Source organism: Macaca fascicularis, chromosome 6 (genome assembly GCF_037993035.2).
Source record: "Macaca fascicularis isolate 582-1 chromosome 6, T2T-MFA8v1.1".
Taxonomy (NCBI): Eukaryota; Metazoa; Chordata; class Mammalia; order Primates; family Cercopithecidae; genus Macaca; species Macaca fascicularis.
In genome coordinates this window covers 142,685,040-142,702,525 of record NC_088380.1, presented here as the reverse complement: position 1 = coordinate 142,702,525, position 17,486 = coordinate 142,685,040, and the positions used below count along the sequence as shown (strand labels likewise).

General features: G+C 36.7%; 1 protein-coding gene across 3 annotated transcripts in view; it reads right to left on the bottom strand.

Annotated features, from left to right (window-relative positions):
• The window catches only part of SMAD5 (SMAD family member 5), a 49,159-nt gene that overhangs the window by 12,953 nt on the left and 18,720 nt on the right, over nt 1–17,486 (bottom strand). For all 3 annotated transcript variants that reach the window (XM_005557848.5, XM_073994274.1, XM_005557844.4), the window contains exons 2-4: nt 15,790–16,361; nt 8,829–9,080; nt 6,533–6,652 (exon numbers count right to left, since the gene is read on the bottom strand). In XM_005557848.5, the coding sequence (XP_005557905.1) occupies nt 6,533–6,652; nt 8,829–9,080; nt 15,790–16,192 (775 nt within the window). In that variant the 5' untranslated portion in view covers nt 16,193–16,361. The remainder of the gene's footprint in view (nt 1–6,532; nt 6,653–8,828; nt 9,081–15,789; nt 16,362–17,486) is intronic.

The window sequence follows — 17,486 nt, the reverse complement described above, 5'->3', positions numbered from 1 at the left end:
CTATAATTCAAAATCCACAAAGAACTCAAAAACAATCTGATTAACGTATGGCAAAAGATGTGAACAGGGAACCCACCAGACTTACAGATTGGTCAAGTAAGCATGTTCAACATGTTGTGTCATTAAGGAATTGCAAATTAAAACAACAATGAGATGCTACTACACACCTATTAGAATGGCCAAAATCCAAAACAATGACAACATCAAATGTTGGTAAGGATGAGGAGCATCAGGAATTCTCATTCATAGTTGGGAATGCAAAATGATACAGCCACTTTAGAAGGCACTTTGGCAGTTTCTTACAAACCTAAACATACTCTTACCATAAACTCTAGCAATCGTGCTTCTTGTTATTCAAATGAGATGAAAACTACATCCACATAAAAAATCTGCACATGAATGTTTATACCAGCTTTACTCATAATTGCTCAAACTCAGAAGTAATCAAAAGGTTCTTCAGTAAGTGAACAGATAAACAAACTGTGGTACAACCAAGACAATGAAATAGTATTTGGTGCTATGATGGTTAGTATTGAGTGTCAAACTGATTGGATTGAAGGATGCAAAGTATTGTTTGTTGGGTGTGTCTGTGGGGCTGTTGCCAAAGGAGATTAACATTTGAGTCAGTGGACTGGGAGAGGCAGGCCCACCCTCAATCTGGGCAGGCACCATCTAAGCAGCTGCCAGCATGGCTAGAATAAAGCAGGCAGGTAGAAGATGGAAGACCAGACTTGCTGAGTCTTCCGGCCTTCATCTTTCTCCTGTGCTGGATGCTTCTTGTCCTCAAACATCAGACTCCGAATTCATCAGCTTCTGGACTCTTGGACTTATACCAATGGTTTGCCAGGGGCTCTTGGGCCTTTGGCCACAGACTGAAGGCTGCACTGTCGGCTTCCCTACTTTTGAGGTTTGGGGCTCAGACTGATCCACCCCTGGATTCCTTGTTCCTCAGCTTACAGATGGCCTATTGTGGGACTTTACCTTGTGATCATATAAGTCAACTCTCCTTAATAAACTCCCTTTCATATATATTACATATATCCTATTAGTTCTGTCCCTCTAGAGAACCCTAATGGAGGAGCTAAAAAGAAATGAGCTATCAAGCCATAAAAAGACATGGAGAAACTAAAATGCATATTACTAAGTGAAAGAAGCCAGTATGAAAAGGCTACATACTGTATGATTCTAACTACAACATTCTGCAAAAGGCAAAACTATAGAGACAGTAAAAAGATCAGTGTGTTGCAAGGGGTTGTGGGGAAGGAGAGGTGAACAGGCAGAGCATAGATAATTTTTAAGAAGTAAAAAATGATTCTGTATGATATCATAAGGGTGAATACATGTGTTAAAAACCCACAGAATGTACAAAAACCAAGAACGAACCCCACTGGATAATCATCATGTGTCAATGGAAGCTCACTGACTATAACAAATGTACCCACTCTGGTGAGGGATGCTGATAATGGAGGAGGCTGTGCCTGTGTGGGAGAAGAGAGTATGTGAGAATTTTCTGTACCTTCCACTTAATTTTGCTGTGAACCAAAAACTGAACTAAAAAATAAAGTCTATTTATACAGAAAGAAAGAAAGAAAGAAAAAAAACCAACTAAATGAACATTTTCTTTGGGTAAATAGAGGTATATGTTTAAATTTTACATGCCAGAATTGCCTACAGAAAAAGGTTTATAAACAATATAAAATACTGGCCAAACTCATTAATATAAAAGTCAGTATCTCAATTGACACAAAGCATAGAAGAGACATTTGGAAGTTCTACATCCCAGCACCTTTCCTGGAGCCAAAATCAAGCAAACAAATCATGGACCCTCAATTCTCTTTCAAAAAAGGAGGAATATGGCTGGGTGCGGTGGCTCATACCTGTAATCCCAGCACTTTGGGAGGCCAAGGTGGGCAGATCATCTGAGGTCAGGAGTTCAAGACCAACTTGGCCAATATGGTGAAACCCCATCTCTATTAAAAATACAAAAATTAGCCAGGTGTGGTGGCACGTGCATATGATAATCCCAGCTATTCGGAGGCTGAGGCAGAATTGTGAGCCGAGATTGTGCCGCCGCATTCAATGCTGGGTGGCAGAGCGAGATTCCGTCTCAAAAAAAAGGGGCAGGAATAAAATAACACTAAGGAAAACGTAAGAGTAATCACATGGTCTATGTATGAAATTTAAAATAATTGGTTAACTTTTTTTTTTTTTTTGAGATGGAATTTCACTCTGTCACCCATGACTGAGTGCAGTGGCACAATCTCAGCTAACTGCAACCTCCACCTCCTGGGTTCAAGTGATTCTCCAGCCTCAGTCTCCCGAGCAGGTGGGATTACAAGCACCCACCAGCATGCCCGGCTAATTTTTGTATTTTAGTAGAGATGGGATTTCACTATGTTGGCCAGGCTGGTCTTGAACTCCTGAGCCTCAGGTGATCTGCTTGCCTTGGCCTCCCAAAGTGCTAGGATTACAGGAGTGAGCCACTGTGCCCAGCCAACTTTTTTTTTTAATAGAATAGTTTAACTTTTAAAACTCAATTCTGAGTTTTATATGACAAAGAATTCAGATGAGAAGAGAAGAAAATAAATCAATTCTGAGTATTCAATGGCAAAGGATGCAGATGAGAAGGAAGAGAGGAAAATAAACCAATGTAAACCCATAGAGAGAAGTCTTAAGAGCTCAGATTTTAAAGTTCTTACATGTAGAGGCCCATAACCAAAGACAGGTACAAATGAGTCGCAGGAAGTTATAAGAATAACATCAGGAAGACTAGAGCTAAGAACGAGCAGAAGGTTACAGAAAAAAAAAAAATGCTAGGCAAAACTAAAAAGGCGATTTTGGTTAAAAGGAAAAGAAGAACCAGAAAAGCACTGCCTCTGCTCAGGCAGAAGACATATTGTTGCTAACAGATGGTTCCAGGCATTGCTGTTTAACTTTGATTTTCTTTTTTTCACTTGTCAAAAAGAAAGGAGAAAATACACATAATCTGACTGAAATGAGAAGAAATTCTAGTGAAAAAAGATATCTACAAGAGTGAGAAAATGTGAGTATCAAGTTCCAATTAAGGGCTCAGTTGTTTGGCTGACACAAATTATATTCCAATGGACATCTAAACATAGAACATTATCAAATGGCACTATGATCTCTGGAAAATCAGGAGAAAAGAAAAGGAAAAGGTTAAGTGGAGTAAATACAGTCCATATTTTCAAAAGGAGAATAAAGTGGAGTAAATACAGTCCATATTTTCAAAAGGAGAATAATCATACTATTTATTGTGTATGGCCTAATGTTGTGTGCCAAGATCATTACATGTATTGTCTCATTTAATCAACATATTAATAATTCCAGTGTATCATACCTATTTATTTTATAAATGAGGAACCTCAGGCTTAGAGACTTAAAAACTACCTATATTGCAAAGCAAATAAGTAGAGAAACAGGAATTCAAATCCAGAAATTCATGTTCTATTTTATCATAAATGAAGGTAGATTTTTATGAATTATATGCAAATTAACATAATGAGATTTCTTGATAAATTCTGGACATTATATAAACATTAACAAAACTATAAGGAGTCTGGAAATTTAACTGCTCCTAGGAATACAGAGCACTCAGTACAACACACATTCAGTATTATCACAAACATAGAAAATGCATAAAAACACATTGTTTTAAGAAACGTATAAAATAGCAGTACATATTTCTAAACTTCTGACAAACTAAGGAGGTTTAGGTCTCAAAGTGGCATTAAAGCCACAATGACACCATAAAGATGTAAAATTTTTCATTTGTCAATTATCAAAAAAACCCCAAAAACCAAAAAAATACAGAACAACCCACAACTCACAATGAGATATCTCTTCATATGCATTAAAATGGTCAATGTCTACAAAATAGAAAACTAGTGCTGGTGAGGATGTGAAGAATATGGAACCTGTGTGCACTGTTGCTGAGAATATAAAATGGTACATCCACTGTGGAAAACAGTATGGCTGTTCCTCAAAAAATTATAAATATAATTACCATGTAATCCAGTAATTGCACTTCTGGTATGTACTCAAAAGAAATGAAAGCAGGATATCAAAGAGATAATGTGTATGCACATGTCCACAGTAGTATTATTCACAATAGCCAAAAAGTGAAAGCAATCCAAGTGTCTATCAATGGATGAATAAACAAAATTTGGTATATACATACAATGGAATATTACTCAGCCTTAAAAAGAGATGAAATTCTGACATTGCTACAACATGGATGAGCCCTGAGGAAAAATAAGTCAGTCACAAAAAATAAACAAACATTGTATGATTCCATTCAAATGAAGTACTTACTTAAGGGTGGTTAAAATCATAGGGATTAGAAAGTAAACTGGTAGTTGCCAAGGGCTGGTGGAAAGGGAGAATAGGAAATTTTTATTTAATGGGTATAGTTTCAATTTTACAAGGTGAAAAGAGCTATAGAAATGGATAGTGGTGATGGTCACACAACATTATAAATGGATTTAATGCCACTGAACTGTACACTTAAAAACAGTTAAGATGGCAAACTCTATGTTATGTATAGTTTGCCATAATTAAAAAACAAAAAACAAAAAACACAGTAACACTCCATCTCAACAACAAAAAAATTGGCTAAGCATGGTGATGCATGCCTGTAGTCCCAGCTACTCAGGATGCTAAGGCAGAGGAGCACTTGAGCCCTGGAGTTTGAGGCTGCAGTGAGCTATGATCACGCCACTGCACTCCAGTCTGGACATGACAGAGCAAGACTCTGCCTCTAAAATAAATAAATAATTTAAAAATTAAAAACAAAACAAAACAACAAAAACTAGGGAGAAAAACCTTTATAGGAAAGCTTTAGTAATCAAGACTATGAGGTATAGATATATAAGTAAACAGAGTCCTGAAATAAACCCTGGCATTTACAGTTAATTGATTTCTGACAAAGATGTTAATTCAACAAAGAAATGATACTCTTTTCAACAAATGGTAAAGCCAACTGGATTTCTAGATGCAAAAAACTTAATGTAGACATTTACCATATACCACAAAACTTAACTCAAAAGGAACTACTGACCTAATGTAAGAGCTAAAACTATAGAACTTCTAAAATAAAACATAAAATAATATTTTCATGACCTTAGGACAAACAAAAATTTCTTGAATCCAACACCAAAAGCATAATCTAGAAATGAAAAAACTGACAAAATGGAATTCATCAAAATTTAAAGTTATTACACCTCAAAAAGACATCATTAAGAAAATGAAAAATCCACAGACTGAGAGAAAATATTTGCAAATCATATATCTGATAAAGGATTCATATCCAGAATATATAAAAAATTCTTACAACTCAATAAGACAACCCAATGGGCAAAAGATTTAAAATAGACACATCAAAGAAGATACATAAATGGCCAACAAGTACATTTAAAAAATGCTCATCATTACTCATTAGAGAAATGCAAATTAAAACCACAATAAGCACTTGACACCCACTAGAATGGCTATAATTAAAAAGCCAGACAATAACAGGTGTTAGGAGGATGTAGAGAAAATAGAACCCTCATACTTTGCTGGTGAGAATATAAAATGGTACTGCCACTTCAGAGAAGTTTCATAGTTTTCTTAAGTAGTTAAACTTACCATGTTATTCAGCAATTGCACTCCTAGATATCTATCCAAAGAAATAAAACAATGTCCACAAAAAGACTTACATGCGATTTTGTTTGTTTTTTTGAGATGGAGCCTCGCTCTGTTGCTCAGACTGGAGTGCAGTGGCATTATCTCAGCTCACTGCAACCTCAGTCTCCTGGGTTCAAGTGATCCTCCTGTCTCAGCCTCCCGAATAGCTGGGATTACAGGCATCTGCCACCAAGCCCAGCTAATTTTTTATTTTTATTGTATTTTTAGTAGAGACAGGGTTTCACCATATTGGCCAGGCTGGTTTTGAACTCCGGACCTCAAGTGATCCACCCACCTCGGCCTCCCAAAGTGCTAGGATTACAGGTGTGAGCCACTGTGCCCGGCCGCAAATGTTTATAATAATCAAAATATGGAAACAATTCAAATGCCTACTGACTGGTGAATAAATGGGATATATACATATAAAGGAGTACGGTTCAGCAATAAAAAGGAACAAACTATTGATACATGCTACAACATGAATGAACCTTGAAAACATGCTAAGTGAAAGAAGACTACATTATTACATGATTCCAATTATATAAAATGTTCAGAAAAGATAAAATTTACAGGTACAGAAAACAGATTAGAGGGTATGTGGAGCTGAGGATAGGAGGATAGACTGCAAATACACAGAGAAACCTTTTTAAAGAGTTATGGAAATGTTCTAAACCTAGACTGTGGTGCAAAGCTTTGTGTATTTACTAAAATCTTTGAATCATACACTTAAAACAGAAAAATTTTATAGCACATAAATTATACCTCAATAAAGCTGTTTTTAAAAGAGTAGCCAATAAGTTAAAAACAACTACTACCACAAAATAAATGAAGTGAGTACTTCTCTTACCTCTGCTGGATATACTGGGCATAATCTGAGGAATCATATTATTGCTTGTATCCATAGGCTGGGAATTATCTTGACCCATCTGATCATCAGGTGGCATATAGGCAGGAGGAGGTGTATCAGCTAAGAGGAAAAAAATAATAGTTAAAATCTTCATTCTGTTCAAAATTATTACTCTAAAAGCTTTAGAAAATTCTTAAGATTACCAGCAAGCTTCATTACTGAACATCACACACACAAAAATGCTGGATACTATCCTAGGGCAAGGGAAAAGGAGAACAGACAGCACACCTAATAGCAATTGAAAACCTACTACAAGTCCCCGTTTATTTAGCCCAGATCCCTGGTAATCCAGGATACAAGGATCAGTCCTAAAATTCAGTAAAACAGAATTCAAGGTCAAGAATTTTGCCTTTATTTTTATGTGTTCAGAGAAACTGCAGCTATTACAAATCAATCTGAAGGACAGATAATCCTCATTTGGGTATATATATATATACTATAGACACCTTTAAATTATTAAGATCAGCACATACTGTATATTGTCATTTAAAACTGGAAAGTAAAACTATGTCCCTTCAAAATTTGCCATCAATACTAACAGCAATTGTCTAATGCTTGTGCAACATCCAAACATGGCTGTTATATCCTATTAAATGGTTAGGTAATTCCCTTAGGAAACTAAATGTTAACCAGAAATCTTTTGAGTTTCAACACTCATAGTTGAAAATTTTCGCAAAAGCTACAGCTATACTTTTTTGTCTCAGTAACTATAAATAAGAACCGAATTTGTCTTTTATCCCAATGTTTTGTACAGGATGTATTTTGACACAGAACTACAATCAGCACTGAATCTAAGATAAACTATGAAAATTTGTGTTTGAGCAAATTCCTAATAGCAAGTTAAAGAGCTGGCACTTAACTTCTCTTCAAAAGAAAAAACTGTATTACCAACTGATATTTTGCTGCAGTAGAGAAATCACAAAGGATATACTGTAGGTCTTCGAATAATGTTTTGTTCAATATTGTTTTGTTCAGCTGCATTTTGTTATGACATTGATGAGAAAAAAAATCCATTCCCAGCCAGGGACACTGTCTGTGTGAGTCTGAACATTCTCCCCATGTTTGTTTTTTTCTCTGGTTACCCTAGTTTCCTCTCACATCCCAAACACATGCACATTAGATGAACTGGCATGCATGTCTAAACGGTCCCAGTGTGAGTGCAGGGGTGTGTGAGTGCACTCTGTGATTTAATCATGTCCCTTTCAGGACTGGTTTCCACCTTGTGCTCTGAGTTGCTGGAATGCGCTCTGGCTACCTATGACCGTGAATTAGAATAATTAAGTAAATAACTGTCTTAGTTGTTTTTATTGATCTTTCTTAAATATATGCACAGCTCACATTTATTTCAATGTTTAATATTAGAAGAATTTTGGGTCTTTATTTATAAATTTAGTGATATTTTTGTGACCAGAAATATACCACAAGAACTTAACGCTTGTTTATATCAACTAGCCTATGATAAAACTGGCTTTGTAATATGCTGTTTCAGTTAAAGTCATAGTTTCCAAGAAGTTACCAATGACATTAAGTGAGGACTTACTGTACTTACATATGCAGCTATTACAAATCAGCAGTAGGTGTTCAAATATTTGACAGTGACATAATGATATGTCCATATATGACATGCCATTAACAAAATTTAGGAACTTCACAGAATCTACTTATCTTTCTCCAGTGAAATCAGTTCATCAGTTATCTAACTAAAGATAACGAGGATTCATTTTAAACTTCTAAAGTCTTAAATAATTTGAAAAGCCACACAGTAAAGTTGAAAGAACATAGACTTTAGAGTGAGAAAAACCTGGGTCTGAACCTCTAGTTCTTAGCTCTACCCTAGGTAAGGTACTTAAAAGTTTAAAATTTACTTTAGAATTTCTTTTTCCATCTGTAAAATAGGAATATCTATCTCACACAGTCATTCTGAAGATTAAATTTAATGCCATAGTTTTCATCACAGTATCAGTTATATAAAAGACAATAAATGGTACTGAGTGTCATAAAATATAAGAAAATGTTTAAGTCAAATAGGGCTACTTCCATTTTTTAAACATATGGTACTTGGTGAAATAAAACCTAAACTCTTCTGGAAATCAAACAATTACCTAAAAAATAAAGAGTCAGAAACAGCTATACCTTGGCATGTAACAGTTCACCCAGAGGGCCCACAGTAGGAATAATTGTGATTGTTAGGATTTTTTTTTTTTTTTTTTTTGGTATCAATAAAATAAAGTCTTACCTGGGAGCTGAAATGGACTTCCTGGTCCAGAACTTGCTGGGGAGTTGGGATATGTGCTGCTAGCAGGAGAAGGGGGATAAGGGCTGTTTGGAGATAAGGGAAAAGGAGTGTTGTTGGGTTGGTGGAAAGAATCTGGAAACGTGGCATTTTGTGGCATGTGTGGTTCATTGTGGCTCAGGTTCCTAAACTGAACCAGAAGGCTGTGTTGTGGATTGAATTCATTATGACGAGGCACTAATACTGGAGGTAAGACTGAAAAACAAAAATCAAAAGTCATTTGTCAGGAATCACTAAACATATGCCCCATCCACACTAATGGGTTGGTAGAAAGGATTCATGTAAAGCTAAAACTGTAAACCTATTAAAACAATTTAATTTTAGAAAGGGTTGTTTCATAGAGCCCTGAATCTCTATTTAGATAATAACCGAATCCAAAACTCTGTAAGCATTTAGCTTGCTTAATAAGGTACCCTGGAAGACAGAAAATCCAGAGAAAGATACCATACTCCTGTCCTATGAGATAAAGGATATTAAAAAACAACCATAAAACAGAGAATTTAGCACAATGGGAGTTAAACAGAGGTGAGTGTTCCCAGCTAGCAGAGAATCAAACAAAATACTGTAAGAAAAAAACATACCTGACTGAACCTTAAAGATACAGGAGGATTTCACAGGGGAGTGCTGGGGCTAGGAAGAGGTAGAAAAGGAAGGTGGCAGAGGAGATGAGAAAATCAGCTGGCCTACGTACAAGGAGTTAAGACTACAGAGTGAAGTTGGAACCTGTTATGTGAATGCCCTAAAAACGTCCACATTTCCAATTATGAACACTTTGATCTTTCTTAGTTTGAAAGATCTCATGTTTTACGTTGCTCAGCATGGTTTTCCATACTGAAAATGGTAATATGCTCTAGGTAAAAGCCTTCCAATCAAAATCAATCTTCTAAATATGATCATAATGAAAAACACAACAAAGTCTAAACATTTTTAACAGATACATTTTTAAGAGATAAACTTTATTCAAATATTCACTTTCTCTAAAGACCCAAGTGACCAATCTCATTCAAATATCTGATTACCTTTCCCTACAGGAAACTGAAACAAACCTGATTCTTCAAACATTTACAATTCATCTCATTAACAACTGTCCTGTATCTATCAATGTAATTTCACTTAGAAAAATCTCAACTTGATTCCGTTATCATTCAGCATCAACAAAACGAGTTTGTTTTTAAGCTACCTAAGTCATACTTCACCTCCCTGAAGTAGGGATGTACCCAACGATTCAGTGTTTCTGTTAAGTCAGTATTTGTGCTATTTTTGTCTATTGTTTCATTTCATTCTACCACATTAGTATACTAAATATGTGGTTAACATCTGACTACAATTGTTTTGTTCTGCTGTGTGTTAACAACTGCTATTCCCCTTACACAACGAGGCAGCTGCCACTGGAGAGGAGGGCATTAGGCAGTAAGAATTTCTACATATAGCAGGCTAGCAATCTGAGAGACTTAGTGAGATAACTACTCAGGAATTCAGTTCAGTATGAATTTCTTTGCTTCTTTTTTTTTTTTTTTTAGAGGCATGCTAAAATTACTGGTTTCTCTTTTACTTGTACATTATCTATGCACATGATTTTAAAAAATTATTTTATATTCATCCAAAATAATGTTAATATGTGGACAGTTTAAAAAAAGACATGCTATTAGAGATTACAACAAAAACTGCAATTCCTAGCCCCCTCCCGTATACTGTTTCTATAGAAAACAAATTCAAACTCTTAGCCATCTCTTACAACATTTACTTTGTGTACTGCTAAATAATATGCTTATATTGCTACTATTAGTCAAGATATTATTTGTAGACTTGCTCTTATGGCAAATGAGGCAGCTTTCTTATATTATTCTATCCCACTCCCATCTCCAAAATAGAGTTAAATATAACATTTTGCTTAAATCAATAGCCAGTATTCATATATATGTAATCCATTGCTGAACCAAGTGTACTATGAGTCTACTTTTTCTTGAACAGTGTTTTCACTAAAGTTAACCATTGCCTTGTTTCTTCATTTAAGTACATTCCACTAATATTTCCAGAATTCCAACAAATCTGTTAAATGTCTATCATCACTATTTCTTGGATATAACAAATCATCAAATAATTTATATTCACTCCATGTTTTCCCTTGGATCTTCCCTCTTTTTTTTTTTTTTTTTTTGAGACGGAGTCTCGCTCTGTCGCCCAGGCTGGAGTGCATTGGCTCGATCTCCGCTCACTGCAAGCTCCACCTCCCGGGTTCACGTCATTCTTCTACCTCAGCCTCCCGAGTAGCTAGGACTACAGGTAGCTGGGACTACAGGCGCCTGCCAACACGCCCGGCTAATTTTTTGTATTTTTAGTAGAGACGGGGTTTCACCATATTAGCCGGGATGGTCTCAATCTCCTGACCTAGCGATCCGCCCACCTCGGCCTCCCAAAGTGCTGGGATTACAGGCGTGAGCCACTGCGCCAGACCGGGATCTTCCATCTTTTTGTTCCAACCTACATTGGTTACTGCTCAAGTCTCCTACAAGTCTGAAATCCTTGGACTTCCCTTCTCTACTGCTGGATCACATTTCCTGGACTTCATCCTCTATTAGTGTCCCAAGAGAAAGTAAAAAGTTAAATTTTCTTGACTTCCTGCATGTACAAAAATCTTATTTTTTTTGCTTGTCTGCAGGCAGATAACATTTCCTTCTGAATTTTGAGGGCACTACTTTACTTTCTTCTAGAATCCAGAACTGCACTGAGAAAGCCAATATTCTGATTTCTAGTCCTTTATGTTTCCTGTCTTTGCTTTCTGGAAGTTTACAGAATTTTTTTTTTTTTTTTAATCTATGATACACTAAAATTTCATGTGGGGCTTCTTTTATCCTTTGTTCTGATTATTTGGTCACTGAGTCCTTTCAATTTTCAGTTTGGGGAATTGTTTGATATTATTTCTTGGAAAATTTTCTCTCTGCCATCTTCCTCAATGCTCTATTTCCAGAATATATTATTCTATTAGAATTGATATTTAATTTGAAACTGATTCTGGGCCACTTAATGTTTTAACAAGTACTTTCTAATGTACCAACTCATCTAATCCTCATAACAACCAATTATGTAGGTAGTAGTATTCCCATTTTACAATGAGTAAACTAAATCTCAGAAAGGTTAAGGCCTGAGGTAGTATTTGGTAAAACCAGGATTCAAATCCAGAAAGCCTGGCTCCAGAACCCACAGTCCTAATCACTAGACAATACTGTCTATTACATCAGGGGTCCCTAAACACCCCCCCAGTTCATGACCTCTTACGAACCAGGCCATACAGCAGGAGGTGATGGTGAGTGACAGTGAGCGAAGCTTCATCTGTATTTCCAGCCACTCCCCATTGCTCTCATTACCACCTGATCTCCACCTCCTGTCAGATCAGTGGCAGCATGATATTCTCATAGGAAAGCAAATCCTATCGCCAACTGCACATGTGAGGGATCTAGGTTGTGCGCTCCTTATGAGAATCTCAAGCCTGATGATCTGTCACTGTCTCCCATCACCCCTGGATGAGACAACCTAGCTGCAGGTAAACAAGCTCAGGGCTCCCGCTAATTTGACATTATGGTGAACTGTATAATTATTTCATTACATATTACAATGTAATAATAATAGAAATAAAGTGCACAATAAATATAATGTGCTTGAATCATCCCAAAACCATCCCCCAACCTGTTCAATGAAAAGACTGTCTTCCAAGAAACTGGACCCTGGCGCCAAAAAGCTTAGGGAGCACTGTATTCAACTAAACACCTAGGGCCACCTAGGTTGGCCCTCTATTTTTCTTATGTTCATTATCTCTTTCCAACTATCCTCCATCTTTTTATCTTTTTGCAAACTTACTCCACTATATTCTAACTGTGTGAGTGTGCCTAAGTTACTTCCCTTTTAAGTCTTCATTTCCTTATCTATAAACCTATAAATAAACGGAAAGGGGTGTAAAATGTCAGTACCCTTTTCTAACCCCATGAAGGAATCACTATTCCATCAGTGCTCAATAAATATTAATTGCTATCACTGTTACTACTACCACTACCACCACCTTCTACTACTTTATTATACTGGTAATATGAAGTGATCCATTCTGTGTCATAGCTGCTTAATCATGGGGGGTCAGCAAGCTAATCCAGCTGGGTAATCTGTCCCTTCCCCCAGATGTTTGGACTCAGAGCAAAACATGAGGTCTCTATAGTCTCTTTCCAATAGTTGAACTACTAAAACATGAAATTTTCAGTCATTTAAAAGCATCAGAGCTATGCCCCAGTCTTTTCTATAGAATGCATCATAGCTGAGAAAAATGTATACAAAAAATAAGACACTTCCATTGGCTGGTTGATTATTAGTTACACTTTGGCTATAGGGGAATACATAAAATTCCTAGACTTACTCCTAGCAAACAGCAAGCTTGGGAGTTTTTCAGCCTATACTTCTCTATTAAATCCTCATATCTTCCTTTCTTCATCAATTCCTTCAGGTTATCAGCTCTCCTTGGACTCAGTAAGAAATTGAGAATCACATCATACCAACTGTCTAAAGTCACTCTAAAGCTCTTAAGTTGAACTTTCCCAGATAGCATAATCACTGCTATCTGCTATCCTTTCTATTAGTCTCCACATCCAATGTTATTTTCAGTCTTTTTACCACACTGGGTTTATATTACCTCCATGTGAAACCCGGATAGACTCTAAGGTGACCACTATGATTCCCACCTCCAGGTATTCAAACCATTGGGTAGTTCTCCCTGCTTGAGTATGAGTATGACCTATCACTTCCTTCTAACCAACAGAATACGGCAAAGGTGGCAGGGTGTGTATGACTACATTCCATAAGAATATAATGCCCTTCTTGCCAGAAGACCCTCTCTTTCTTACTGGCTTTGAAGAAGCTGTCATGAATGTGAACTAGCTATAAAGAAGGCTATGTGAAAGCAACTGAATCTGTCAATAATCACATGGGCTTGGAAGCTGATCCTTCCCTACCTGAGCTTCTGATAAGATCTCGGCCCTAACCAACACCTTGATTACAGTGCCTTGCAAAGGACCCAGCTAACAGTGACTGGACTCCTCACCCAAAGAAACTGTGAGGTAATAAACATGCATTGTGCTAAGCCACTAAGTTTGTGGCAATTTGTCATGCAGCAATAAATGACTAATGCACTCAGCTAGTAGCTCAGCTTATACCATTCATTACAAAAAAATATTTACTGAGCATCACCTACCAAGTGCCAGATAACAATATGCTATTCTAAGCAGTAAGGATAGAGTAATGAATGAAATAGGGGAAGACTCTGCTCATGTCAGTCAATAAACAAAATAAATATCTAATACAGAGTCAATTAGTGATGGGGATATTTAAGCAAGGACTGAATGGTATGAGAAAATGTGCCATGGAAAGATCCTGGGGGAGAATAAGTAAACAGCAAGAGTTAAAGCCTGGAAACAGGAGTATGGCAAGTCCAACAAACACAGAACTCTGTGGATAGGTCATACAGAGTCTTATGGAAATCTCTTAAGTGTGACAGCCTTGAAAGTGTTTTCAGTAGGAACTGACATGATTTAGTATGTTTTTAAAAAATCATTCTGGCTGTTGCATAGAAAACACAATGGGTTAAGGGGAAGAATAGACACAGAAAGACCAATTAGGACACTACTTAAGGTAAGTGATGATGATGATGTACTGTACTAAAGTAGTGGCGTCAGAAATGATGAGAGGTGACACTATCAAGATATATTTTGAAGGTGCAGCAAACAGCATTTGTTCATATTTTAAATACAGGACTTAAGTAAGAAAAATAAAAGATGAACTTGTGGTTTAGGGCATTAGCAATTACATGAATGCTGTTGCCATTCACTTCAACAGGGAAAACCAGAGGAAAAAAATGAAGTTTCGCTTAGACATATTACATTTGGTATGTTTAATATATATTCAAGTGGAAGTGTCAAGTAGGCTACTGGATACATCAGTCTAAAACTCAAGGGAGAAGTTGACTTGACTTCAAAATGTGAGCATCAGCTTATAGACAATCTTAAGACATGTGACAGCATGAAAGCACATAAAGAAAGAATACAAATGGAGAAAGGGTCCATGGACTGACTCCTGTGAAAACAGCAGAATACGCCAGCAAAGAGGGACAAGAACAGTCAGTGAGGTAGGAAGACCAGGGTAGCATACTGTCTTAGGGGCCAAACAGAGAAAAAGTTTTGAGTAGGATGGAAGGAGATCAACTGTATCAAATGCAGTTGAACAGACAGTAAGGTAAGACTGAAAAATGACCCCTTGACCTATAAAAAGGCAGTCACTAGTGATCTTGACAAGTTAAATGGTAGGAAAGAAAGACTAACTAGAGAGGTCACAAGAAAAAAATGAAACATAAAGATAATATAAACGGAGAATCCTCTAAAAGGACCAGTGGAAACAGTGCAGTGATCGGGGTTGGGTTATGTGAATGAGGTGAAAAGCAGAATTTTTTTTAAGTTTTATTTTAGGATGGGTAGTATCATGGCATGCCTGTATGCTATCAGAAATACTGTGGTAGAAAGGGAAAATAATGCTGGAGAGAAGGATGATAACTGTAGGAACAAAGTTCTTTATTTGACAAAAAGGAATGGGATATAGTACACACTTGGAGCTTAGACTTTAAATAAAACTGAGACAGGTCATCCACAGGAAAAGGCAGAGTAGATATATGGGTGCTTACAGTGAATAATGAATTGCATCACCTGCATATAAACAGCTAAACTCAAAATCCAATAGTCCTTCCAAGATTAGAATATTTAAGATGGAAACACAAAGCTAATATAACATTTTCATTACTAAATCTAGTTACATGCATATCAGGAAGAGAGGTTTTTTGTTTTTGTTTTTCTAAATTCTTCTCAGGAGTAAGACCTACCTGGACTCTCCACTCTCTTATAGTGGTATGGGTTGATACAAACTTCTTTTTGCTTAGATCCAAAAGGAAATTCACAAATATCCAATGGCTTTAGCTCATGATGACTCTGCAAATCCGGCCAGCGCCAAACACGACAATATATAACATGGGGTAAGCCTTTTCTGTGAGAAACCTGCAGGCGTCCATCTAAAGATCTGGGAATAGTGACACATTTACTCGGCTGTCCTGGACTGCTCAAGGCTTTCTCCAGTTCCTCCATGGCACCCTTTTTCTTTTTTAGCTTCTTCACCAAAGCATCAACTGCCTTTTCTGCCCATTTCTCCTCCTCATCACCTTGTTTCCAGCCCAACAATCGCTTTACTGCTGGACTAGTAAAAGAAAACAAGCTGGCCATTGACGTCATTTGATACAAATCTTCAGAGACCTTCCTGTAACTCAAAGTCACTGGCTACTGAAAGAACAGATCACAGGTGAAACGTCATACACAGGTCCTAAGCGGAAGTTCCAATTAAAAAGGGAGGAGTGACATTTATCTTCACAAATGCCATATGCTTCTTTCATTGGGTCAAGTCCTGAAAGAGAAAGGGGGAAAGGATCCTAGTTTAAAGCAATTCAATTTATATACATTTAAATTAATATAACTGAAAGGTATATTATTATTAAATAAGAACAGAAAAGCATTACGAAGTAAACAAAAAATTGATAAATTTTCTCCAAAAGTTCTGCGACCACTCAATTCCTTCTCCATAATATGAACAAGTAAGACACTGGCAATGTCAAATGATAACCAAAAGCAAAACCAGGTTGCTCTACCCTCCTATGTATTATCCAAAAATAGCTTCTGGACTCCCTTTGATTAGGCCACTAAACCCTAAAACACTCTTCTAAAATTTGATTCGGAAGTACTTTTATTCATTGAAATCCATGTTACATGCTATGTCAGTTTTGAACGTGATTATGTCCTGATGTGAATAGAAGTCTTAAAAGAAATCCAGCTCTTCTCTAAGGTCATTATTCTCTTTAAAAAATGTTTCCCAGACTGAGAAGGTTTGGACAAAAACCATGATACTACTGAAGTCACATTATTAGATGCAGATTGTATTCATGGTTGTATAAGATGTACCAAACCCTGAAATAAATCATTATAACTGCTAGTAAAATGGCAAGTATCTATTTTTAAAACTAAGTATGTTGAATAAATTTAAAGAGAATAAATTCATTTTAAAAGGGTCAGTTTCTAATTTTATAATTCCTATTGGCTTATTTTAAGTGATACTTTAAGCATATTGGTTAATGAGCCTGCTCCAGGTAAACCACTATTCTGCACCATTAAGAAGTTCCTGATGATGACAGGAGGAAGTGACAGGCACTCCACTGATAAGAGGTGGTAAAAACCAGGCTCAGTGGCGCACACCTATAATCCCAGTTACTCGGGAGAATCATTTGAGCCCAGGAATTCTATCATGTCCAGTCTGAGCAACATAGTGAGACCCCATCTCTAAATAAAGAATAAAAAGAATGTGTAAGATCTCCTGCAGATCACTACACAGCCAACCACAGACAATAAATACCTACTGAAGTAACAAGAATAATGTTTGGAAAAACGGTGTAACAAAAGATGCTTCCTTTCTTGTGCCTAAAATTGCCAAATGCTATAGATCTGTCTTTGAAAAATTCTAGCAACAATATTACTCTGG